Source organism: Trifolium pratense, linkage group LG1, assembly GCF_020283565.1.
Source record: "Trifolium pratense cultivar HEN17-A07 linkage group LG1, ARS_RC_1.1, whole genome shotgun sequence".
NCBI lineage: Eukaryota > Viridiplantae > Streptophyta > Magnoliopsida > Fabales > Fabaceae > Trifolium > Trifolium pratense.
This window is the reverse complement of record NC_060059.1, coordinates 6134123-6159387: the sequence shown is the minus strand read 5'-3', so window position 1 is coordinate 6159387 and position 25265 is coordinate 6134123. Positions and strand designations below refer to the sequence as shown.

Genomic DNA, 25265 nt, shown 5'->3' with positions numbered 1-25265 from the left:
TTTTCAATCATTTTTAGTTTTGAATATCTTGGTGCTAAATAGTTAGTGTTTTTGTATGTTCTCAATTCTGTGATAACACTGGTTTCTGTTTCAGCATGCACTTCCATTTGTCAATGACTTCTTAGTGCTCTTGGGATGGAAGAGAAAGCAAAAGATTCAGCATGCACTTTTTAGGTTCATTGTATAATAATTGATGTATCTGGTTAAGATACACCAATTATGTAATGAACTTGAAAAGTGAAATTTTGCTTATATTTTATCACGGAAGGAGTATACTATAATTTTTCTAAATAAAATTTTATCCTTAGCTTTTGAAATTATTACTAAGAGTCTAAGACTACACAATTTGTGACAATTCATTACTCTCTTATCTAGTAACTTTTACATATTTGTCTAATCATGTTGGTGTTAGGTAGAGGCAGAAAGCATTGTTCTCCCTTGGAGCTTAGCTCTGTGGACCTATAACATTGCCTTCAAATTATCTCTCTGAAATTATTATCAACTTGCAGTGACAGCTGACCCTTGCTTTTAAATTATACACCTCTTAAATGATCTCTGCGATTAATATGAGATCAAACGGTTAGGATTGAAAACTATGTGACGCGTTAATGCACCAAGTATGTTTTCCTACTTTGAATTTGGATTTCTTGTTGTATAAAAGCACACATTTTCACACAATAAAGTATCCATCCCATTCATTTTAGATCAAACGGCTCATATTACATGATAACAAAATATCGAGACCATTAGTTTGAGATTGAACGGTTGACATTGAAAATTGTATGAATGGAGCAGTAAAACTGTTTGAATGTAATAGTCCTGTCTATGATTCTTTCATTATCATTAGGGGTAATCATGAAACCATTATCAGCTAGCATGGATCAGAGCTCAAATGTGAATGTAATAGCCCTGCTTGCCTAATGGAGCAGTAAAACTGTTTGATGACAGCACCACAAACAAAATGGATTCACCTATGTCCGAGTTAGTGCTCATGGGAAATTGTACTCTAGGGATGTCTCACTGTAAATCTGTCAAGTGGATTCTTAGATATTTTTTTACATGTTTAGTATAGTTTCACACTACTGATTACCAATTAAGTATAGTTGAAAAATTATTTAATCAAGGATGGGAGCTGTTTGGGTGTATCGGATAGAATTGAATTTGGTGGCATGTTCCGACAAAGAGACGATATCTGGATCATTGGTTTTAGTTGTATTGTGTATGCCTTAAAATCTCAAGTGTTTTTGTCAGCTTGGAGTTTCTATTCTGCCCACGCGCCGGGTGGCACCACGTGCGAGTCGCATGGAATGTTGAGAAAAAGTGAAATTTTCCTGATTTTTTGCTACTGACTCATGTGCAGGGCGTATAAGATCATGCGCGAGGCGCATAGACTGTACTTGCGACATGCGCAGGACTTTAAGCCACAATTGTGATCTGACATAGTATACGGCAGGCTGCAGCTACAGAAAGTCTAGTTGGTAAACTTGGTGTAAGTACTAAGAACATTACTGTGTTTTGCTATGCAATAATCAAATAGTGGTAATTGGTATAACTTAACCAAGAATTAGATGTACCATGAAAGGATGAAGCATACTGATGTTACTTGTTAGGATGCATTTCATTCGCGACGACATGTAGTGATGTGCTAATAGAGAAGATCACCAGTTCTGATTATCTAATAGAGAAGATCATTGAGAATCTAATGTATCTAGTTCATATTATTGACTAGATACATTAGATTTGCAATGAATCTAAAAAGCAAACTGTCTCTTATATTAAGGACCGGTGGGAGTATTAAATTGAAGATCACATTCACAACAATATTTATTGAATATGAATGCTAAATGGCTTAAGGAATTCAAGCCATGGTGGAGATTTGTGGTTTGAATAAGAATGATTATATTTATTAAATAGTCATAAATCATTAATTGATATATGGTTCAATATAAATCATTCATGATGGATGACATAGGATAAGAATCCACTCTCACAATCATGATGTAGTATATGCAAAGGAGTTGTAGATTTCAATCTAGAAAATCAAATTCCACAAAATCACAAAGGGAATTCAATCCTTTTGTGAGAGATGACAATTTTAAGAGGATTCTTCTTTGTAATTTCATTCTTTTCGTAAATGCATTATTTTCAAAGTGCAGAATATGAGTGACGAGCAAGAAGAGTGCAAAGTGTTTTCACCTCCAAAAACCTTAATACTCCAAAGGAGAGGAGACTATGAATTAAAAAGCTAATTTTATTTGCTAAAAGCAAACTATTGAATTCAATTGTAGAACAATCTAAAATACTACTAGTAAATTAACAACAAATGTCGTCCAGTGAGTTTAGTTCAGTTGTCTAAACATTGCATTATATATATGCAGGGGCCGGAGTTCAAACTCCTAGAATTTTTAGCCACTAAGCTACTTGACAAAAAAAAAATTAACAACAAACATCACCACAAAAAAAATTAACAACAAATGTTGAATTATGTCATTGAAGTGAAAAAGAAGCTGGAGCTTTTTACTTCTTGTTTTGGAGATACTATGTACTGGCCAGGGTACTCAATTCCTAATGAAATTGTAAGATGACATCGCAAAATTGTCCTTTAAGATGACTTTGAAATATAAGACATTTTTTTTATTTTACCAAAATTAATGAACGTATTTAAGACTAGATTTGGTCTAGTGGTAAGGAGTTTGGGTAATATGCGGTAGTATTCTATATAGTCTATACGCGGCAAACTAGTCTAATATTTGACCTATTTTTCTACTCATAATTATATGACATTATTGTGCGTGCCTGTGGCGTTTGTCTAGTGTGTATGCGCCGCTTATTGTGTGGTGTGTGCGCGCGCGTGCTTGTTGTGTTTGCGTGTGTTGTGTGTACCTGTGTAAAATGAGTTGCAAAAATTTAAATAATGATGAAAAAGAAATTAATTAATTTCCTAAATAACTTAAAATTAATAAACGTATTTAAGTCACTAAGTTTGGTCTAGTGGTGAGGGGTTTGGGTAATATGTAGGAGGTTCAGGGTTCGATCATCTTTGATTCCATTGTAACAAAAAAAAATTAATTAATAAATGTATTCTATATAGTCTATACGCGGTGAACTAGTCTAATATTTGACGTATTCGACCTATTTTTCTACTCATAATTATATGACATGATTGTGCGCGCCTGTGACGTTTGTCCAGTGTGTGTATGTGCCGCGTATTGTGTGGTGCACGCACGTGTGCTTGTTGTGTTTGCGTGTTGTGTCTGCTTGTTGTCCGGTGTGTGTATGCGCCGCGTATTGTGTGGTGTGCGCGCGCGTGCTTGTTGTGTTTGCGTGTTGTGTGTACCTGTGTAAAAAGAGTTGCAAAAATTTAAATAACGATGAAAAAGAAATTAATTAATTTCCTAAATAACTTAAAATTGCTAATTTGAACCTGCACACCAAAATATTAAATGTTTATGCCGTTTTTACCATCTGAATTGACTACAACAAAAGTAAATTTCTGTTTTTTTTTTTTTTTTTTTTCCATGTTCTGTGGTGCTGCTGCCATGCCTTGCATTAGGATAAATTTAGACCAACAACATTTTCAACACACATCAATGCATGACGACAAAGGGTCAATTGCGTTTAGACTCAATACTCGACCTGTTCCTTCAAATCAATTTGCATCCTTGTCCTTCTCATTCAATGTAACACAATCTGGACCAGATGACACGAGAAGTTTATAGACACACACTTGTTCTTCTTTCTTCATAATCCAAACAAAAACCCAGATAACCACGTGTCTCATTCATCCAGAATTGTTATCTTTGCGGCCACAATTCATAGGGTGGAGGGTGGACACCACCAACTGTCCTAAATCTGTGACCGATTGTTATTCACAAACAGTAAGCATTTGTCTCATTGTATTACGAAGATAACTATTCTCTATGTCAGTGTATATACGAGTTAATTCAAAATCGTGTATACACTGACTTGTATATACACCGACACAGAGAATGGTTATCTTCGTAGATATTCATCGAGTCCAGCATCTTTTGTTGGAAAAAACTATGTGTACAAAATTGATGGTTTTGGTTTAGATAGTCATAGATTTGTAACTCAACAGTCAACATTAATTATTCATTAGTATTTTTAATCTCTTCTACTTCGCCTACTGGTATTTAACAAAAAATGAAATAAAATAATAAATAACCTCAATTTATTTTTGCTTAATACAACTACATTTACTCCAATTAATATGATATGATATATATATCAGTAACAGCAAAAATCAGTAACAAGTAGGCTGGATTCTTCCATGTAACCGTCATCGCGATCTTTGATATTGCAGAAAATCAACTTATACATAATTTTCATGACATTGCCAGTCCATCAGTAGACTGGACTATGTCATGTGATTTGAGTCATGTGACCGTTGTTGCGATCCTTGATATTGCAGAGAATCATCCGGTAGAAAGGCAATTGATGACTTCTTACACGCTTTCATTTCCACGTTCACCGTTGACTTGTGTGTCGATAGAAATTGCCAAATGACATGAACATTGATGATTGAGATTGGTACGGCAAACAGGACAAGTAGCATGGTTAGAAAGCCAAGCATCAATACAAGGAGGATGAAAAATATGGTTACATTGAGGTAACACACGAATTGTATCATTGTTGTTGAAATCAGCAAGACAAACAGCACATTGTAGAGGATCTTCACTTTCCTTAAGATTGTTGATGATGGAAGAGTATAATAAAATTGGAAAACTTTTTAGAATTTGAGGGTTGATACCAATGCCAAGTTCGCGCTTTGATAACTCTTCCATTGATGGATTAGTGGCGCGGCGCAGAAACAATGAGAAGATGAAAATTAAGATGAGTGTGATAATGATTGCTACGACAATTACCACGATAGAAGACACGTCCCATAAGATTGTTGGTGATGATGGTTGCATTATTGTTGATTGTGCTTCTGCAGTATCATTGCTAACAAGAAGGAGGAAGAAGAAGATGATGAGATTGAAATTGAAGTGTGTTATGGAGTTAACCATTTTTGACTCAATTGTGATGGCAAAGGAAAGAATGAACATTAATGAATGAGTGAATGTTGAAATAATAATATAGTGTACTAAGAGAAAAGGAGTTTATATACTGTCAACAAAAAAAAAAAAAAAAAAAAAGAAATTTCAATCTCACACAATTCACAAGGTGAACGCGTTTAGCTCTTTTGGAAATGGAAAAATGGCATATTGGAATAAACCATCAATTTAATACTCTCTCTTCAAATTTAGTCTCCAAATTAGTAGTCTCTAGTCTCTCCCAAAATAATTGTTAATTCACATGATCATTTCACATATTGACATATATATTATAAAAAATGTAAATAATAATAGCACTTCTTAGGATGAATGTAGTTGATATTGTGTTTAAAATTGAAAAGATGAATTAATTTTGGACAAATTATTTTTTAAAAAGGTCAATTATTTTGTAAGAGAGTGAATATTAATAATTTTTTTTATCTTATTATAAGAGACAAATGAATCAACAAAATTGCTTAAAAAAAAATCAACAAAAATGAATGTATTTCACTCATATTATGGGCTAAATACATCAACACTTATTGATCTATTAGTCAAAAAATATAAAAATTACTCCCTTTACTTTCAAATATAGATAAGAGTTTGGCCAACAAAAATTGATGTATATGATCTAAAACTTGGATCAAATACATGAGTAGTAATCTTTAAACTATTATACTATTCCAATTTTAAATAAAAATCCATCAAAGAAAAATTATTTATTTTTTAAAAAAAATGGCCAACTTTTTAAATTATATTGATAGGAGTATAAAATTTGTAAATTTATGGTTCATTTGAATTGATTTATTTTTTAGCTTATACAAAATAAATTTTTATGTATTATTATAAATTTTTTGAGGTAATTTAATAAAAATTAATGTATTTGATTTATAGTATGAATACAGAGTTGAGATACACTCCATTTCCTTATCTTCCATTTCACTCCAGTTTCTTTATGGATGAATGACACGTGGCAATTACAAATTTCAATGGGTGAGATTAAAACACTCTTCCTCTCTATTACGTTTCATCTTCTCAGCTTTCATTCAACAGCCACCACCATGCCAAAGCTTCACCGCCGCTGTGTTTATATTCTTGTTCATCTTCTTTCTCTCAAATTCACTAGTTAGATCTGCAATTTCTCTCCATCAAAACTTTGAGAATGATTGATTAGGTTCAATTGTTGGAATTGTTCAATTGAATGATTGCTGCAAGGTTCAATTCGTTCCTTTCCTTGTTTTGTGAGATTGGATTTTGAAAACCAATCTATAAAACTGGTTTTGAAAACTTAGGTTGAGACAAGGGAGTCCATCTTAAAAAGCTTCATCAACAAATTTTGGAATTGTTTTTTGCAAAATTAAAAACAGAAATTGCACCTTTTCCAAAAATAAAACAAAACAGAAATTGCAGTTTTGAAAATCAATTATAGGTTGACCACGAATAATATCGACAACGTTGGGGTTGTTCATGACGGTGGCGGCGCTCCGGCGACGACAAGAAGGCAAAGAGAGAAGGTGAACCAAGATGGAAATCAGGTTGCTGTTGTTGATGGTTCTCACGATTGTTCCGTGTGGCATAGAGAAGAAGAGAGTTTTAATCTCACCCATTAAAATTTATAATTACCACGTGTCATTCATCCATAAAAAAACTAGAGTGAAATGGAGGATAAGGAAATGGAGTGTATCTCAACTCATGAATACATCAATTTTCATTAATACATATGTCTTTTATGAATTAATGTATTTGGCAGTCTCAAGATATTAATTTGATGTTCCTAAAAGTTTACATACTTTTTCTTTTACAATTTGATTTAGAGTTTGTACACCGGTTTACTAGATTGTGACCCTAGTAATAGTAAAAAAAAAAGTGAATATTTTTACTTCGAATTGTGATTTATGACTTTTGTAATCTTTAGGATGTTTTTGTTTGTTTGCACCAATTATGGAAGAAGAGATTGTGTAAAGATGAAAAATTCATTTTTCTAGATTCATCCACCGTTTGAAACAACTCGCGAAAGGAGAGGATTGATATTTGATACTTCTTTCGTGCAATAATATATGTCGTTTTGACACTTTTACACATATTAAGAAAGATAATTAATTTTGTATGAAAAAAAGAGATTATGAGTTTATTTACAAAATTGTTGTTCATTTATGTTATGGTATGAAAAAAATAAATTAAAAAATTGAAAGAATGAAAATAGTTAAGGGTATAATAGGAAAAATAACATTAAATACTTCATTGGTAATATAAAGTAACATATATTGGGGTACGGAGGGAGTAACTTTTAAGTGGGTCCCATGTTAGTAATGGTGTTATTAGCGATATTTTTATTAAATAAATGTACGGATATTTGTGTTGCTTTACTAAATATGGGGAGAGAATTGTAACCAAAAAAATAAATATGGGGAGAGAATTATCTTCGGTAGAGTTTCAATGGATATTATCAAAGTGTAAATTTATATCGTGCAAATAATTTTTAAATTACTCTGACCGTCAGCAATATACATAATTGACGGTCAAGATATGACACTTTCTTTCCTTTCACGTTTTTTCTACTTTCAATCAAACCAAACATTACAAAAAAATATACGTAGAATTCAACTTGCCACTCACTTTTATTCTTTTCACTTTCTTTTATTTTATTTTCTACACCGATCCAAACAAAGCCTTATAGTTGTTTTTGTGTTGTGTATTATCTATCTTGGCTAGTTATCTTTTGTTTTTGCTGGATAATATCTTATGTACTCCAATTTTCTGTATTTATTTATGTAAAAAAAAAAAAAGTGGGTTTGAGATTTGACACATGGATATTTTTGTTGTTGAGGTGTAAGTAAAAAAGAAATTTTCTGGTCTCATTGATGTGGTTTGATGTTTGTTTGTTTTCAAAAATAAATGAATTGACAGATTGTTATATACACGAAAAGAAGTAAGGAAGGATTGAAAGTTGAATGTGGAGGCATCATAACAGGATATCAAGGTGAATGGCTTGCAGAGTTTGCGAGGAATGTTGGTATGTGCGTTTATTGCTGAACTTTGGGGAGTGGTGGAAGGTTTATGTCTTGCCCAAAGACTAGATTTTACGAAGATAGAGTTGTGCATAGGCTTCCAGGCAGCTGTACGAGTTATTACTATAGGGAAAACAAAAGGAATGGTCTTAAAAATCAAATTGAGTTTACAATGGGTTTTAGTTGCGCCGGTGGTTTTAGTTTTTGCGGTTGTGTTATTAGGAGTGTTGGTTGATGGCTGTGTTTTGTTGGTCGCTGTAGCAAGTTGTGGGTGTTAGCAGCAGTGTTTATTGTGGTTTTTGCAGGCGGTTCTAGAATTGTTTCTTTCTGTCGAAACTCTTTCCTCTGTCGACATTTTCTAGAGTCTTCCCCAACCGCCACACAATCGAATCACAATTGTAGGCTTTTTGCTTATACCAGATGTTTTGGGCGGTCTCCACCGAGCCAATTGTTTTGGTGGGCTGTAGTATGCTAAGATCTGTGTGGAGTTTGTTTGGTTGACTAAATTTACTTTTAGTTCTAAAGCGTTTAGTTTGGCAAGGGTGCTTATCAATGATAAATGATTATGTTACGCTTCTGTTCAACAATTTTTGCTTGGGTTTGCATTTTTTTTTGTAGTTTTGTACTTTTTCTTGCCATTAGTTTTTTTTTTTTTTTTTGATAAATCCATTAATATGTCTTATACTTATGGTTTAACATTATAATATATTTTGCTGATAAAAAAGCTCATACGACAACAAAAACTCATTTGGTAAAGTTTTTTCTCATGAGCTTTTAACTTATTTTTACTAGCTTATAGTTTATTTTGATAAGCTAATTCAATTAGTTTATAGCTTATCATTTTTCTTCAAAAGTTTATAGCTTATAATTTTTCTTCTAATTTTACCCATATCATCTTACTTAAAAAAATTAAATATTAATTAAGTATGTTTTTTATGTGATTTCATATTATAAGATAGTTCAATCGTTAATTTTACGAAACCCTATAAATTAAATTACCTATCTTATTTGCTACAAGCTATAATTAACTTATAAACTATTTATTAAATAACTTCATCTATTATAAACTAACTTATCTATATTTTTACGGCTTTGTAACTTAAGCATCATCGACTCATAAGAAATTATTAGTAATAAATTAATAATAATTGGACATCTATAAAAATATTGGTAACAATTTAAAATTTAAAATATAATTTAATAATATAATTGCAGAAGATCTATTTTTATTATTTTGATTACTGACCACTTTTGTAGTTTCTGGTTTTATATCTTTGCATTATGCATTTGAGCACTTTGCAAACAGATCCCAGTTAAACACCGCCATTCAATTTCCAAAGGTATAACTCTCTTCTCTCTCTCTGTCATTCAATTTCAATTCGTTCGTCTTAGCTTCTTCGCCACGGATCTTGTTTTTTCTTTTGCTTTATCGTGGAAGAATCACGGTTTCAGATTTAGCGTTCCTTATCCTGTTAAATGGAAATCGACATTGTTTCTAATATTTTGCATTTCTAATCCTGTAATGCAATTGCTCCTTTCTACTATTTGTTATCATGGAATATTATATCAAATGCTTTTTCCTATTCATAATCTTATCTTCTGGAATCTGTTGATTTTGGAAGGTTTCCTATCATGTTTCACATTTTATGATGAATTTCTTATAAATCAATGTTTTTTATTTTCATTTTATAATATATAATTGCATGTTTCTACATATTATTGATTGGTGGTAATGTGGAATTTTAGGTTTATATATGTATATATTATTATAGACTAGCGGGCCAGACAGGCGCGTTCCGCGCCTGCCTGTGTCTAACTTATGTCCAAAAAAAAAGACACGTTTTATGTTATGGTGAATTTGTCAATAAGAGATTTTTATTGCTAAAAAATAATGGTATTGTTGGTATTATGAAAATTCGACACCAAAAACATTTGTGTCCTCTTTATATATAATATAGATGTAGTATTAAGTTGGTAATCGTTCATGTATACGCAGCCCATTTGCCACTTATTCACATTTTTATGATTTGAATATTATTTTTTTTAAAAAAACCCATTAGTTAATGGAAGTTGTGAAACTAAGTCAAGGGTAAAATAGGGATATTGAAAAATCCATCCCAAACCCACCTATCCTTTTTATATATTGTTATAGATATAGATATAGTATTAAGTTGGTAATCGTTCATGTATACGCAGCCCATTTGCCACTTATTCACATTTTTATGATTTGAATTTTTTTTAAAAAAAAAAACCCATTAGTTAATGGAAGTTGTGAAACTAAGTCAAGGGTAAAATAGGGATATTGAAAAATTCATCCCAAACTCATCTATCATTTTTATATATTGTTATAGATATAGATAGGACAATGCATATACAAGAGTACTAGAGTTTTAAGCTCATACAAAAGGTGTAGGATCAAAGGAAAGGAATAAAATCATTATACTATTGTATGGATATTATGATAGAATGGAGTGAATTTGTCCCGTGAGCTTAGCTCAGTTGGCAAGGACATTGTATTATATATGCAGGGGGCCGGGGTTGGAACCCGGTCATCCCACTTATCCACCTTAAGGGTGGAATTTCTAGCCACTAGGCTACTTGACCCAAAAAAAAAAAAGAGAATGGAGTGAAGTTTCTATTTTATTTCATGCTGCTCAATTTCATTTTTTTTTTTCTCAATCAATCCAAACATGGTGCATTTTCTTATACCATTCTGGTACAGTCTTTACATGAAGCAATTTTCCACCCTAGCTTCCTTGTTATTTTTTTCTGAATATCAAATGTTAGTGATTAGTTGTTTGTCAAACCTTAGAAATGTTAGTAGAGAGAGTTGAACTCGTGATATCTTATATCTCCGACCCTTTTGTTCCTCCCCTCAAACCACCTTATCACTCCATGCTATAATTTCCTTGTATTTGTAATTTTTATTTCATTGTTAACTGAGGTGCATTAGTTTTTTTTTTATCCTTTTTCTTATTTATTTTATGATTTATTTGATCAGCTTTGTATTGTTTGCTTGAATAGTAGGTGTTTGTGCTGCCTTCTTCTATCTAAGTTCCAACTGGTGTTAGTATAGTAGTGTATAGTATGTACCAAAAAACAATTCTATATGTTGATTGATGGTGCTGGCCTTTTCTTTTTCGAATGCTTTGCTTGCTTGTGAAATTAATCCCCTTTCCTGCTTCATTTAATTCTATGTTCACATTTATATTTTTAATTGCTTTGTTTATGTTTTACCCAGTTGACGACCTGACTCGGGGCAAACTTTGCATCCTTTTGGTGTTTGAAGTACTCTTCCATCTGCCAAAATGAGGTAATACTACTAATTTTGCTTTTTTATTTGTTTGCTTATTTGGTTTTTTTTTTTATTGGGAGGGGGCAGGGTCTAAAAAAGGGTAACTTAACTTGGTTTTGTTATGATCCCGTCATGACAGAGTCTGGGGAAGGGTTGGATCCATTATGGATCTATATTAGGTAACCATACTTTACATTTGGGAGAAGCTACTCAAACCTCTCTCCCTAGATTAATTAAATTTGACTTAAAGTTTAGCTGCCCCTTATTTTTGTATATTTTATGAAATACATCGTAGTACTATGAACGTTTTTCTTTTCTTCTGAAGTTGCAGGGGACATGTGAGATGGGACGAAGCTAATATTGGAAACATTGAGGCAACCAAACCTGTGAGGCAAAAAATTACTGAGCCGAAGACTCCATATCATCCCATGCTGGAAGATGACAGTATGTAAAGAAGACCAGTTAAACTTAAACTGCATATGCCCTTTAAATTTTCTTTTGCATATCAGTTTGAATATGTCTGTATGGACATCATATGACTATCTATTGAATAATATTAGCCGTGAAAAATCAGATATGTTGGATTTATTCTTCATTGCGGGTATTATATTCAAAACTTTAGTTTGTGTTCCATGCACTCCAGTTTATAAATGAAAAAACTGCTTTACTGTTATAATGTAAGTTTCTGTTAATGGAGTTTGATGAAAATCACTTTTTGTAATGTTATTGTCGAGCCTGTTGTTTACTTCTAGATTAAAAGCTACTTCATGTGCAGCTACTTTTCATCTGAGTAGCTTAATTTTTTAGGCTCTCAATCTCCTGGAAGAGTAGGGTATGATGAATGTGTTGATGAGAAAACCGACCAAGCAAATGCTGAAGAAACTGCTTTTGATAAAGCGACCTGTTGCAGCAGAAAAAAAACTAGGCAATCTGATGGCTGGTCTTCATCCGAGGATGAGATAGAAACAGTAGAGCAAATCGATGAAGGTACTGTTATTCATTTAGTGTTTCTAACAAAGGTCATTATTTGCCATTACTGCCTATATCTGTTTGTGCTTCTTATTCACGAGATGGTGAAAATTGACGCAGTAATAAATGGATTTGACTAATATGCTAAAAATAAAATGGATATGATGTGATTGAAGTTGAAGTCTTCAATGTGTGTTTTGTATCAGCAACAAGTATTGCTGCTATCAGCTTCAAAACATCACTAAACTTAGAACCATATGTATAGGAACACCCTAGTTATCAAATATCAACAATGAATTGAGTAAAATTTATTGGCTTAAGACAGTTTCAAGAACATCCATATTTGACCCTCACCTATACCTTTTGTATAGCAGTGAGTTTATAAAATATTAAACAAGTGGGTTCTGTATCTGAATAAATTAGGACAGAACATGCATATTTGACCCTCACCTATACCTTTTGTCTGAGTTTTTTTTTTTATTCTCCATTCTCGGGTAAAAATCTGGATTTTTTTTGTCGAGGATAATCAAGACTGATGTTTTGATCCTGAAACAGATGCCAGTTGTAGTTTTAAAGAGCACCGAAGGGCCCACTATGATGAATTCCTTAAAGTCAAAGAACTGAGACAGCAGGCTGCTCTTCTAGAGAATGGAAGTGACGAGGAGAATAATACTGAGCTTGCTGAGGAGAAGAAATCTGACATATCATCTCCAGCAAGTGCTAAGTAAAGGAGGGAAATGGATTCTATTCGATTCTTCCAACTAAATGTTTCTTATATACAGTTTAATGAATAAAACCCACTTGGTGGTTTCATTACTTGTATTTATGGAAAGGAAACAGCTGATCAATTAACTGATTCATTTTTTCATTCATGTATAGATAGTTTATGTTTCCACTTGGTATGTATGTCTATTGAAACTTACATAGTCCGTTTAGGCGCGGGTGATATGCCTAGATTCTGTTGAGCACGGAGCAAACAATGGAACTTCAATGGTTAAAATTGGAGAAAATATAGTTTGACATCTGTTTAGTGTGTATAATACATCCCAAGAGAGTGCAGATAGGAAGAGACTGAGGAAATAAAATGTTACAAGTCAGAGTTGAAGTTAGTTACAGTTAAGTTTCAGCTATATTAGTTAGTGTCAGTTATATCTCCATAGCTACTAGCTAGTAGCAGCCGCCAGCCAATATTTAGTTAGGTTTAGGTGGTAAATGAAATAATTCAGTAAGAAATTCATTTTCAGCTCCAGCAATGCTCAACGCACTAATTCAATTGTTCTTCCATTTCCATAGTTTGAAAAGTCTCTTGAACTTTGTCATAAAGAGAAGCGACTGATGATAAACTGAGACAAAAACTTGAAAAAGAAATAAAGAAACTAGAATTATAGCATAGAAATTAGCTATATGACTTTAGATTTGGTGGTGGTATTCACAATCAAGTTTTTTTTATAAAAAATTAAATACCTCGATATCTGGTCTAAAGACCGACTAATTTAAGAGACACCAATTTCATCATCCATCAGATAGGTTTCGTTATAAGTTAGAATTTTGTTATATATGGCTGACTACTGACTCAATACAAGAAGTGACATCGGAACTTGAAACAAGAAGAGTACTCATAGTCAAGATGTGATGATAATTTTGAAGTTATGATAATTAAATTTTACAATTTATTAAAAATATTGAATAAAATTTGTATAAAAGTTTGATATCTTGTGTTAGTTTAGTCTTAATGATATTAAAAAATTTATGTGTATATTTTGTAAAGTGAGAAAAGAAAATCAATTTTTTGTGGCCATCAGATCAGACATGGACATAATAGAATAAAAAGAAAGCTTATTTATTTATTTATACTAGAGTGTAGTGATTGAAGAAAGTGATGGCTTCTTCTTCTAATTCTATTTCTCAAGATATGGCTTCAATGGCCACACAAATCTGCAACCAAATAGCTTCCATATTTTCAAACCCCACTCATCCATACCCACCTTCACTGGAAATCTTAGTCACCGAGCTCTCCACCGTCGCTTCTCAAAAAGCCCGCGTTTTCCTCTATGGAGTGGGACGTGAGGGCCTAATGCTCAAAGCCCTATGTATGCGCCTAGCCCATCTGGGCCTTTCGGCCCATTTAGTCTTCGATATGACAACTCCTCCAATCACCACCGGTGATCTCCTCATCGCCTCCGCCGGTCCGGGAGGCTTCTCCACCGTTGACGCTATATGCTCAGTTGCGCAATCTAATGGCGGAAGGGTGGTGCTTCTGACGGCTCAGCCTGAGACAGGGTCGTGTGTGAAGCATGCTAGTGTGGTGGCTTATGTGCCTGCGCAGACCATGGCGAATGATGCGGATGCAGTGGATGTGAAATCTAGACCGTTGCTTCCGATGGGAAGTGTGTATGAAGGTGCACTGTTTGTATTGTTTGAGATGGTTGTGTATAAGTTAGGGGAGGTCTTAGGTGAGAGTCCTGAAGCCGTTCGATCTCGCCATACTAATCTTGAATGAAATTGTATCAGCCGTTTGATCTTGCTGTGTGTTATGATAATGATATTGATAGTGTAATCACCATTCACCAATTACTTTTTAGTTTGAATAAATGGACATGTTTGTAAAATGAGAGAATAAATTGAAAAATAAATAAACAAAGTTCCGTGAGAATAATCAAATCTTGTGACCAAACTCATTCATGTTCATTCATTCAAGTATTTTTCATTACAAACAATCTTGTGTGGTTTTATTAGAGCTATGAAATTGTTTTATTAATTTGAGTATGTTCTATGCGACGACTTATCTATTACAGTATATGGCGGACTTGTGTGGAGTTTTCGAATAATTAAAGTTAATTAGTTTGACTTTATGGTTTTTGTAAGGAGGAGTTAAATATTGTGGTTATGGTCTTAAGTTTGAAGAGTGTAGAGGAAGAAAATTGGGATTATGAAGAAAGATAGGCCCATTAGTTCGAAGCCTTAAGTAGCTCATCGAATCATTTGTATCAATTTTTGGATAATAACTGCCCCCTTAAGATGTCAATTTTATTAACGATTCGAAATTGGCATCTTGGAACTCGGATAGAAAATTCACAATCATAATGCCCAGTAATAGGCGCATTACCACATTAATTCACCTAGGGAATAGCCATAACCGTCAAATCCAACTCTTTTTCCACGTAAATCGTGTGGGTTATTTGACGATGACTTTTCAACCTTCCTATTCATCTCCACAAAACTTTATCGTTAAGAATACAGATGAAGAAGAGGTCATTCGAGTCCTTTTGGCTGTCTCGGCCTCTCGGGTACTAATTCTCTATAACTATGATTCTACTTCTTGTACTTTCTTGGATCCTTTCACTCCTTAGAAAGATCCGAAGTTCGTTGAAACCTTTTTCCAAAGCACCCTGATCAGCCTATTCTGGCTTTTAAAGAGCCAATTGACACTTCGTTCCTTCGCAAAGTTGTTCATTGCAATTTAAATGAAAATTAGATTAAATATCGACGTCATCAAAAATGGTACTCAGCATCTGCCACATCAACAACAATTTGACATGTCAGCAAAAAATTTAGCAAACGGACTTTTTAAAAAGTTTTGAGATTTTATGGTGACTAAATTTTTTTTTTTTGCAGGGGCTAAAATCAAAACAATGTGGTACCGTTTTCATATTTAAGGCTTTAAAAGATGATAAATGTTTAAGAATTTTTTTTTTTGAAGCAAATAAATGATTAAGACCTGTATATGGGCCAATGCTAGGGTGGGAGACCATGACATGTCTCTCACCGGTGCACCATATGATATGTGGATTGGATTGAATGTGTACATGATATTATGATGTACTGTCAGTATTATATTATTTATATTTTTTTGAAAAAAAAAAGTTTTAAATTTTTCTGGAAAAAAGTTTTCTATCTTTTTTTCGGGCACAAAATTTTCGATTTTTTCTTTTGGAAAAAAAGTTCCTGATTTTTGGGGGAAAAAATTTCGATTTCACATAAAAGCAATTCCAGAGTTTTTCTGGGAAAAAAATTTTCCGTTCTTTTTTCGGGAAAAAAGTTTCGGATATTTTTCAAAAAAAAAAAGTTTTTGTTTTTTTATGGAAAAAGTTCAGATTTTTCCCAAAAAAAGTTTCCGATTTTTTGGGAAAAATAGTTTCGAAATGTTCACCTAAAAATTATTGTCGATACAAAAAAGAGTAAAAAAATAGAAAATATTTGAAACTTTTTTTCCGAATAAAATATTGGATCTTTTTCAGAAAAAAAATCGGAAACTTTATTTTCGGAAAATATCCGAAACTTTTTTTTTTGAAAAAAGAACGAAAACTTTTTTGTTCAGCAAAGACTCCGGAATTGTTTTTTTCTAAAATCGAAACTTTTTTCCTTAAAAATTTGGAACTTTTTTTTCGAAAAAAAAAACCGAAATTTTTTTTCCAAAAAAAAATAGAAAAATTTTATCCGGAAAAATTGAAAACTTTTTTTTTCAAAAAAATTAATAAATAATATAATACTGACAGTACACCATAATATCATGTACACATTCAATCCAATCCACATATCATATGGTGCACCGGTGAGAGACATGTCATGGTCTCCCACCCTAGCATTGGCCCTGTATATGAAGCATTAAGACAAGCACAAAAGAGTCTTTGTAACAGAAAACCTGCAAGTAACGCCATTTTTCACTCAGCTAACAACAAACACCAACCACAATGCTCCAATTGGTGCTGTTATACAAGAACCCATTGCTTCACGCATCACTCTCCATCATCCTCACCATAACTCTATCTTTCTTCAGAATCCCAATCCTCTTCCTCTACGCTCTCCAAACCTACATCCACCCTGATTCCCAACCCCAATCCAATGGTCTCAAAGCCGCCATTCGCCGCCCCGGAACCGAACCTTCTTCCACGGAGCTCAGAAAGAGGAACAAGTCAAAGGACAAGGTCGATTTCGACGAAAACAATGCTCAGATCTTCAGGATAAAGCTCGATCAAAGTCACCTTCAATCTCGTCTTTATATCGATCAGTATATCGTTGCTTTCACTGTTTCTTTTGTTGCCCTTTTTTCTATTTTGCTTCATTGGTTTTTGGATTGTTCAGAGAATAATGGGTTGTTGGCAAATGGGGTTTTTGTTCCGATTCTGCTATCAATTTTCAGTCTTTATACTTGGGGGATGCTACTTTTTAAGGTCACGTTTGAGAGATCTGCGTCAAGAAGATCAGAGAAGCAATTAAGTATTGTTTTTGGGGTTTTAGGGGCGTTTTTAGGATTGCTTTTGGTTCCTGAGGTTGCTTCTTTGGTTTTGGATTTTGATTTTGGGGTTTCTGTTGATGGGTTTTGGAGGGTTTTCATATCTGCAATGATGGGTTGTCTTGCTTGTTTCTTGTTCATTCCTGCTGTAAGAAGTGCAAGATCTTTTTGGCTTGGAACCGATCAGCTTCGTTGCAATTTGTCAATGATAACTTGTGGATTTTATAACCGTGTGATCCTTTATGCAAATCAAATCTTGCTTATTTTAGTGGCTTTATTATGGATTACTCCGTTGTCTGAAGTTTTCGTAAATAAAAACTACAATTACAGTATGGGAAATAGTGCGACAATGAGGGAAGTTGGTAATGCTGAGAGATTGGTAGGGAATGTGGGGTTTCTGTCATCTGATTTTGACAACTTTCGGCGCTGGTGCTTATTGGGATCAAGTTTGTTGCAGATTGTGGCTTTAAGGGCTAATATGCAAATGTATCTCAACGAAGCTTTGTTGTCTTGGTACCAAAGGCTTCATGGTAGCAAGGTTCCTGACTTGGATTATAGTAGAGCGAAGATGTTCCTGCATAATCACTATTTGTGCCTTGTGGTTTTGCAATTTCTTGGCCCTCCTGTTTTGGTACTTATCTTTCTTGGCTTGTCTCAGATTGATGGTCCTTCCTTTGGAAATTTTCCATTGGCATTGCCTAGCTCTGCTTTTTTCAAAGAGGTTGCATTGTTTTTGGCTTGGTGGGTAACCTTTCTGTCGGCAATATTCTCTTCGGTGATCCTTTTACTGCATCGCCATTGTATTTTGTATGTTTCTTGAGCCTTTGTTTTTTAAAGCACAATTTTATTGGGTGAGCCTTTTGTTGTATGTTGAACACATTTTTTTAGAATGTTGAGAAGAGTGAGAAGATTATTGGATTCATAGCAAAAGTTTTGCAGGTTAGTCTACTCATTATGATTCTATAGGACAGGTAACTTCAAAACATTCAGATATCATATGACTGACTTGTATGTTGTTAATGTAGTTATTCGACATGAGAGTCTTATGGAATAAACTAACAATAGAAAGACCGGAATTATATGACATTTCACATTCCCTTCAAAATTTCATGCAAAATTATTTATATATAAATTAGAGGTATGCAGTATATAATATATATTGGTAATCTATAGCTAGAAAATATTGCCTGCACGTCATGTTATGTGATGGGCAAGCTTAGCACTCTGTATTAGCCATTTGTCATATGTGTAGTTCCCTTTAACTAAACTTTGTCGTGTTTATTCATCATCCTTTTTTTGACCTCTTGTAGTCTTACTCTTTGGAGACCATGTTTCATATTTTTGCTGGAAACACTTTTGAAGGCATTCTTTTAGTTGTTTCTTGTCCAAATATAGCGTTACTAACTTACTATATATGTGCCATCATCTGTTATTTTTCTTCGCCTACATGACAACAATGTATAAAGAATGGAAATGAAATAGAGTACAGGCATCAGGGTCTAAAATAAATTTAAACCCCCTTGATGATGAATGTTAAATTGTTTCAAGTTCTATGTTAGTTTTACTATTACTATAGTCTTTATTGCATGTATAATAGATTAATAGTGGCATATTTAATTTAAGTATAATTATGAACACAAGATGTGTTTGTAACATGATATTTAGTTTTGGAATTGTGATGAATAAATAAAGAAACAAATAACTATTATATCTTGGTGTAAATCTATTGCCCTGTTAATTTCTGCTGTAAGAATGGCCAGTGTGTAACTGGAGATTTGAAATCTATGCATTTTGAGGTGTTAACTTCGCAATATGCTTTCTGTTCATAATTGTTTTCTACTCTGAGTAAAAATGTTTTGGAAGAACACTGTTATAGCTATTTTTCTCCCCCAAAAGAGTTCACTACATCTACAAACTATTTCAGGGAGGATACACCTTGAGAACACCCATTTATTAAACTGAAATTACGTATGAGCATCAAATTCATTTGATAGCATGTTTCAAGATCTAAAATTGATAATAATTGATTATGTGTTTGCACAATAAGTTTATCACATGTTCATGCTGTACCTTTTTAGGATTATGGTACCAAATGAAATCCTGAAATCAACTCACTATTTTTTTAATTCTAATTGAGAGGGCTATCTTCAACTGTTATGTTACTATATATTTTGCCAAATTTATGCTTGCATTGCATGTGCATTCAAGTCATTAGAGAGCTTTTTCATTTTGAGTAGTGCTTTTTATGCCAACCCGTTTGTACAAAAAATGTAGCATTGTTTGTTTTAGCTTCAGCTTCTATGGATTGCTTTGAGAATACATATGCCTTTGAGCATAACTGCTTAAGCATGAGGTGCCATATAGTTGGCCATTCCAGATTCTAGGATAGTGTTAACCTGGACTGTTGCAGTTATAATGTGTCGTGTCTATCAAAACAATGCTGTGTGCAAGTTTCTGGTGTAAACCCAACCCAGATTGGTATTTTTTTTTTTCCATTCTGAAGTTTTATGATGCTCCTTTGCAGCCTTCTAGATGTGACATTTACAGAGTAAATTGCATTTTGAGGCAGTGCATAAACTAATGACTTTAGGCAAGTGTTGCAATTCCATTTTATAGGTCATTTTCAATCAATTTCTAACATTCATGCTGGAGTTTGATGGAAAACTAAAATGTTTTATAGTATTCATTATGTCATCATACTGTAAACAAATGCTTATTTTATTCTTAACACATCCCACATTTATCTCAAGATTCATTTTTGTTTCATGAATACAATTAAGTTATATTGTTTTTTTGAAAGTAGAGAAACTAAAACAACTGATAATATGTAGTCTGATTATTGTGGCTGGTACTTGGAAAGTTGTAGTGTATAACATTATTTTTGGTTGGGATCATGGATGTACTCAAGTTTTGATCGACTTTAATTTGTTTTGTTTGTTTAGTATTGCAAGCAAGGTGGTTCATTCTATTATCTTACTCCATGATGTACCAATCTTCTGTATCATAATGCCCAAGTAAATTTATACTTTCTAGTGTTAAATTTTATTTGCTTCTAGGGATGAGAGTGTCAGTAAGACTTTTTTTTATAGACAGAAGTTAGTTTGTTGGTAGGGTGGGGGAAATGTTAGTTGTTGGATTGAACTCATAAAACTTCTTCGGTGTCTCAACCCAAATCACTTGGCTATTCCTTCGTGGTCACTGCCAACGAGACTTATTTTCATGCTGACTGACATTATCTTCTGTTCAATTTGTGGCATCTGTATGGAAAATTGATACCGGCACATGTGGTTTACATGAGGTATGCAATCTTAACCAACAATGAAACTCAGATTCTGAATCATTTAAGATAGCCATTTATTTATTTTTGTTGACAAAAGGTAGGCAATTATTGGCATCAAATCTCCAAACTACAAAACCAGAGAAAAATTTAGCCCTAGTAAGAAAATATATAAAAGACAAGAAAGAGGTAGATTGCACACACAAAAATCACCTGGTTTAGTTAATGTAAGGTAGGGTTTTTAGCTGTGTAACTTATGTTCTGCGCTGCTTTAAACCGTCCATCAATTGTACTATGGTGTTGACTACGAATATTTGATGGAAATAAAGGTTAAGATCCCACAGTACCGTCCAGTGGCTGCGGATGATCCAAATCTGGTTAGCAAAATAGACTATTAGCCTGAATCAGACACTCACTATACTGAGTTGAGACGACAGTGGTTCTTGATGAATAAATTGCAAGTATACAACTATCGTCAAGTAATAAAAATATCGTTCGCAGGGATTGTCAAAATTCGTACAAACAATTGAATCTAATACGTAATTGAACAAACGAAAACATGATTTGGGGGAAAGATTTCTTTTCAAAATAGTAACGCAAAATTAAGGCAAAGTTTGGTAAGATCAAGTAGGAAAATTAGGCTAGATCATAGAAAAGTCCTTGAATCATGCAATTCCAAGTAAACAACCTTGATGCAACACAAATTCCTCAAGTATTATGATAAGGTTAACCTTGGTGATGAACATCAATTTCTTGATTAGTTCATCCTCACCATTGAACTTAGGTTCCCAATTTCTTGGTAGAACCTCTGATCAATGGAGGAATTAAGTCTGTTAACCTATGAACCAATTCAATCAAGATCTCTAAAGATTAAACTAGTGCCCAATGAATTTCAGTCCAACTTCATTTAATATTCTCATAACAAATGCAATCTAAAATCAATTTCAACTAAACTCACAATTCATTGAATTATACTTGAACTGAGGAATTCATTACATCATAAGAAGGTCTACGAAGGGAATTACATCATTCAATTCCTAATCTAGATCCAACCCTGAGAATTCTAGTTCTTCATATCAATTTGAGCTATCTCCATCACAAGCTTGTGTAGAGAAGGATCCATGAAGGAATCTGATAGAATTCGTCCACAAAACAAGGGAAATCGAGATTCACACCTCAAAATACTCAAAAGTCCAATTCTCTGCCAAAAAATCCGAACCTTTCAACGGGTGCAAGAACAAGTCTTTTATACTTTTTCCTTACCGATCTGCGCATCATGCGCCTCCCATCTATGCATGATGCGCCTGCTGACGTGTCAAGCAACCATTGGTCCAAATTGGCGCACCATGTGCTCGTTCCTGCGCATCGTGCGCAATAACCCGGGAGACCACATTTCTTCCCTTTCCTGCGCATCTTCCCGCAGCTTCCTCCAACTTCATCACTTATGGCGCATCATGCGCCATTGTCCTGCGCATCGTGCGCAGCTTCCAGAGACCTCAGGCCAATCTTGATTTCTGGCGCATCATGCGCCACTTTCTTGCGCATCATGCGCAGATACCAGTGAGCTACTCCTGTTTACTTCCACTAACTTGCTTCCCAAGAAACCTTAGCTTAATTCTCATTTTTCCTCCGTTTTGGGTCCAAAAGCTTCCATATTGCTCTAATCTTACTCAAATCAACTTAAATTGACAAGTAATGACGCGAGTTCATCAGTTCTCAAGTCAGTCTTTATGCTAGTTACTGGCTTTGCAGGGCACCTACAACTACAAGGCTGCAACTTCAAGTTTAATATTTGTTAGGATGAAAATAATTACTCCATTCGTTCCTTTTTAAGTTTTAGCATAAAACTCTCCAGCTAAGATAGTAGATTGTTCTAGTTTTTATTTCTTCTATTATACCTTCATTTTGAAAAGAAAAAAAAAATGTAGTTATTGGGAAAGAATGAATTAATTTTATGGAAAATGTGAAGTAGTAGTTAGTGAGAAAATAATGGTATAATTGACAAATTGTCACTTTAAACTATTAAAATGACAGTTAATAGAAACAAAAAAATTATTCTAAAACGACACTTAAAAGAAACGGAGAGACTGCATTGTTTTTTTCTAATGCTGAAATAATTGAACAACTTTTACAATAGAATGTATGTATGATGGATAACTGATAGAATTTTCTTTTAATTTATAATTTTATAATGAAAAACAAAAAGATAAAGATACTATTTAGGCATTTGCAATAAAAAGGTTGGGGTTTTTTTGAATTGTAAAAGATATATATGATGGATAAGTGATAGAATTTTCATTCAATTTATAATGAATATAATATTTTCTTTTGACTTCTTAAAAAAAAAATTAGGCATTTGTGATAAAAAAAATTGTTGAACGTTTTGAAATAATTGTGAAAAAAAATACATGATGGATAAATGATAGAATTTTCATTTATCTTATAAACAAAAAGATAAAGATATATTTAAAAAGAGTTAGGATCCGTTGACACCAGGTGTCAAACTTTAATTTGACACCAAATCTCAACCATCTATTTCTTTTAATCAAAGGTTAATAATAGTTTCCTATATTAACTCATGTGTGTATCTATTTAGGAGATTCCTTATTTTTAGGTTGCATAAAAATTTGATTTGTTGTTCTACCAAAAAAATAATATTGTTCAAATAAAAAAAATAAAAATTTGTTGCTCTAGAAAAAAAATTGATTTATTGTTATTCAATCTCCCCAAACATTACTATTCCCCTTTGCGTTTTCATTCCCATGGTGTATGAATTGAGTTTAGGAATCTATTGGTCATATAGGTTATAAATCATTGAAAGCAAGTACATATATGAATCATCAATCATGGTATATATGAGTATAAAAATTCAATTTTATTGGTTTTAGTATAGAAAACCATTTTAATTAAATTGAGTTTGGTAGTAGGTTGTTTATGTGCATAGTTTGCAATTGACATTGACAGTTAAGCAAAGGAAAATGAAAACACAAGGAGAATAGTAATGATGGGGATAACAACAATTTACTATTGTAGATCAGCAAATTAATTTTTTTTTTGGTAGAACAAAAAAATTAATTTTTTTTGGTAGAACGTTTATCAATTTTTTTTTTGGTAGAACAACAAATCAAATTTATATGCAACCTAAAAATAAGGAATATCCTAAATAGATACACACATAAGTTAATATAGGAAACTATTATTAGCCTTTGATTAAAAGAAATAGACGGTTGAGATTTGGTGTCAAATTAAAGTTTGACACCTGGTGTCAACGGATCCTAACTCATTTAAAAATAGAGTTGGATAACGAATATTGCTTAATTGTATGAGAGTTAGTTACCTAGTGACTGGGCTATTTATTAGTGATAACCCATCTTGGGATTACCTTATAAATTAACACAACTTATTCAACCATTCATTCATCTAACACTTTCAAGCTTTGAATATTTTCTTCATAAACCTCTCCCTTTCTCCAAATTTTTTAACCAAGTGAAACAACATGGCTCCATCACTTTGTGCTAATGGTTGTGGTTTTTATGGTTCTCCTTCAACTAAGAACCTTTGTTCAAAGTGTTACAACGAGTATCTCAAAGAAAACATTGCCAAACCAAATCTTAAGAATATTTGTGATGATATGAAAGCTATTTCTCTCAATGACAATGAGAAGATGAAGAAGAAAAATAGGTGCAACAGTTGCAACAAAAAAGTGGGACTACTAGGTTTCAATTGCCGTTGCGGGGACGTGTTTTGTGGAATGCATAGATACCCAGAGAAACATGCATGCAAAGTGAATCTCAAGGAGATTGGTCGCAAAATATTGGAAAAACAAAATCCATTATGTATAGCTGATAAGTTAGAATACCGAGTCTAAGATATGATAAATTGATAGTGGTAGTAGGGTGGGATCTCATGTTGGTTAGGTGGTGTTAGTAGGTTGTTGTGTTGCTGAATTTATCCTTTTATTTCCGTCCGATTTTCGAGCACATGATTGGATGGGAGCTCTGCAACCCTTCATAGAACGTGGGTAGAATACTTCTATTATGATGTTGGATCGATCTTGTTGTAAGGATTTGAAACTTTGAGTATCTCTTTATTCCTTTTATTAATAAATTTTGTTTTTCTTCTAAAAAAATTTGATGGTGTATATTTATTTTTATTTTGAGTTTCTTATAATTAAGAATCGTGAATATTTTATTCTTCATGGACATATATTTCTTTCTTTCAATTCGGTCAAATTAATATATACGTGGACAAAACTTAGGTCGAATTTCGGTCATCATCCAACCTAATAATTTCGACATTTCATCCAATTAAGCTAAGTTGTATTTCTCTTATTAACAATTTCTGACAAAGAAAACTCTTCATAATTTCTTTATGGGGTTATATAACAATTTTTTTTAAAAAAAAAAAAAACTATTTCAAAAAATAT

At 33.1% G+C, this 25265-nt stretch overlaps 5 protein-coding genes across 7 annotated transcripts; 4 read left to right on the top strand and 1 right to left on the bottom strand.

The window, feature by feature from the left end:
* Window positions 1–4466: 4466 nt before the first annotated feature.
* Window positions 4467–5030, bottom strand: LOC123913026 (RING-H2 finger protein ATL39). Its single transcript, XM_045963634.1, has one exon. The coding sequence runs from the start codon at window positions 5028–5030 to the stop codon at window positions 4467–4469; it is 564 nt and encodes a 187-aa protein (XP_045819590.1).
* A 4230-nt stretch (window positions 5031–9260) lies between these two features.
* On the top strand, window positions 9261–13224 carry LOC123903078 (protein phosphatase inhibitor 2). Of its 3 annotated transcripts, none has more exons than XM_045952952.1 (5): window positions 9261–9405; window positions 11307–11378; window positions 11692–11804; window positions 12168–12347; window positions 12885–13224. In XM_045952952.1, the coding sequence occupies exons 2-5, from the start codon at window positions 11374–11376 to the stop codon at window positions 13055–13057; spliced, it is 471 nt and encodes a 156-aa protein (XP_045808908.1). In that variant the 5' UTR covers window positions 9261–9405; window positions 11307–11373; the 3' UTR covers window positions 13058–13224. The 3 variants fall into 3 exon arrangements, with proteins under 3 accessions (XP_045808908.1, XP_045808906.1, XP_045808907.1); XM_045952950.1 differs by having other exon boundaries at window positions 11686–11804; XM_045952951.1 differs by lacking the exon at window positions 9261–9405 and adding an exon at window positions 9494–9584 and having other exon boundaries at window positions 11686–11804.
* A 944-nt stretch (window positions 13225–14168) lies between these two features.
* LOC123923826 (3-hexulose-6-phosphate isomerase) lies at window positions 14169–14998 on the top strand. Its single transcript, XM_045976569.1, has one exon. It carries the CDS (start codon window positions 14209–14211, stop codon window positions 14827–14829), a length of 621 nt encoding a protein of 206 aa, XP_045832525.1. The 5' UTR covers window positions 14169–14208; the 3' UTR covers window positions 14830–14998.
* A 1936-nt stretch (window positions 14999–16934) lies between these two features.
* Window positions 16935–18862, top strand: LOC123902576. The gene has a single exon (XM_045952343.1). The coding sequence runs from the start codon at window positions 17021–17023 to the stop codon at window positions 18380–18382; it is 1362 nt and encodes a 453-aa protein (XP_045808299.1). The 5' UTR covers window positions 16935–17020; the 3' UTR covers window positions 18383–18862.
* A 5473-nt stretch (window positions 18863–24335) lies between these two features.
* LOC123902604 (zinc finger A20 and AN1 domain-containing stress-associated protein 12-like) lies at window positions 24336–24707 on the top strand. Its single transcript, XM_045952373.1, has one exon. The coding sequence runs from the start codon at window positions 24336–24338 to the stop codon at window positions 24705–24707; it is 372 nt and encodes a 123-aa protein (XP_045808329.1).
* The last annotated feature ends 558 nt before the right edge of the window (window positions 24708–25265 follow it).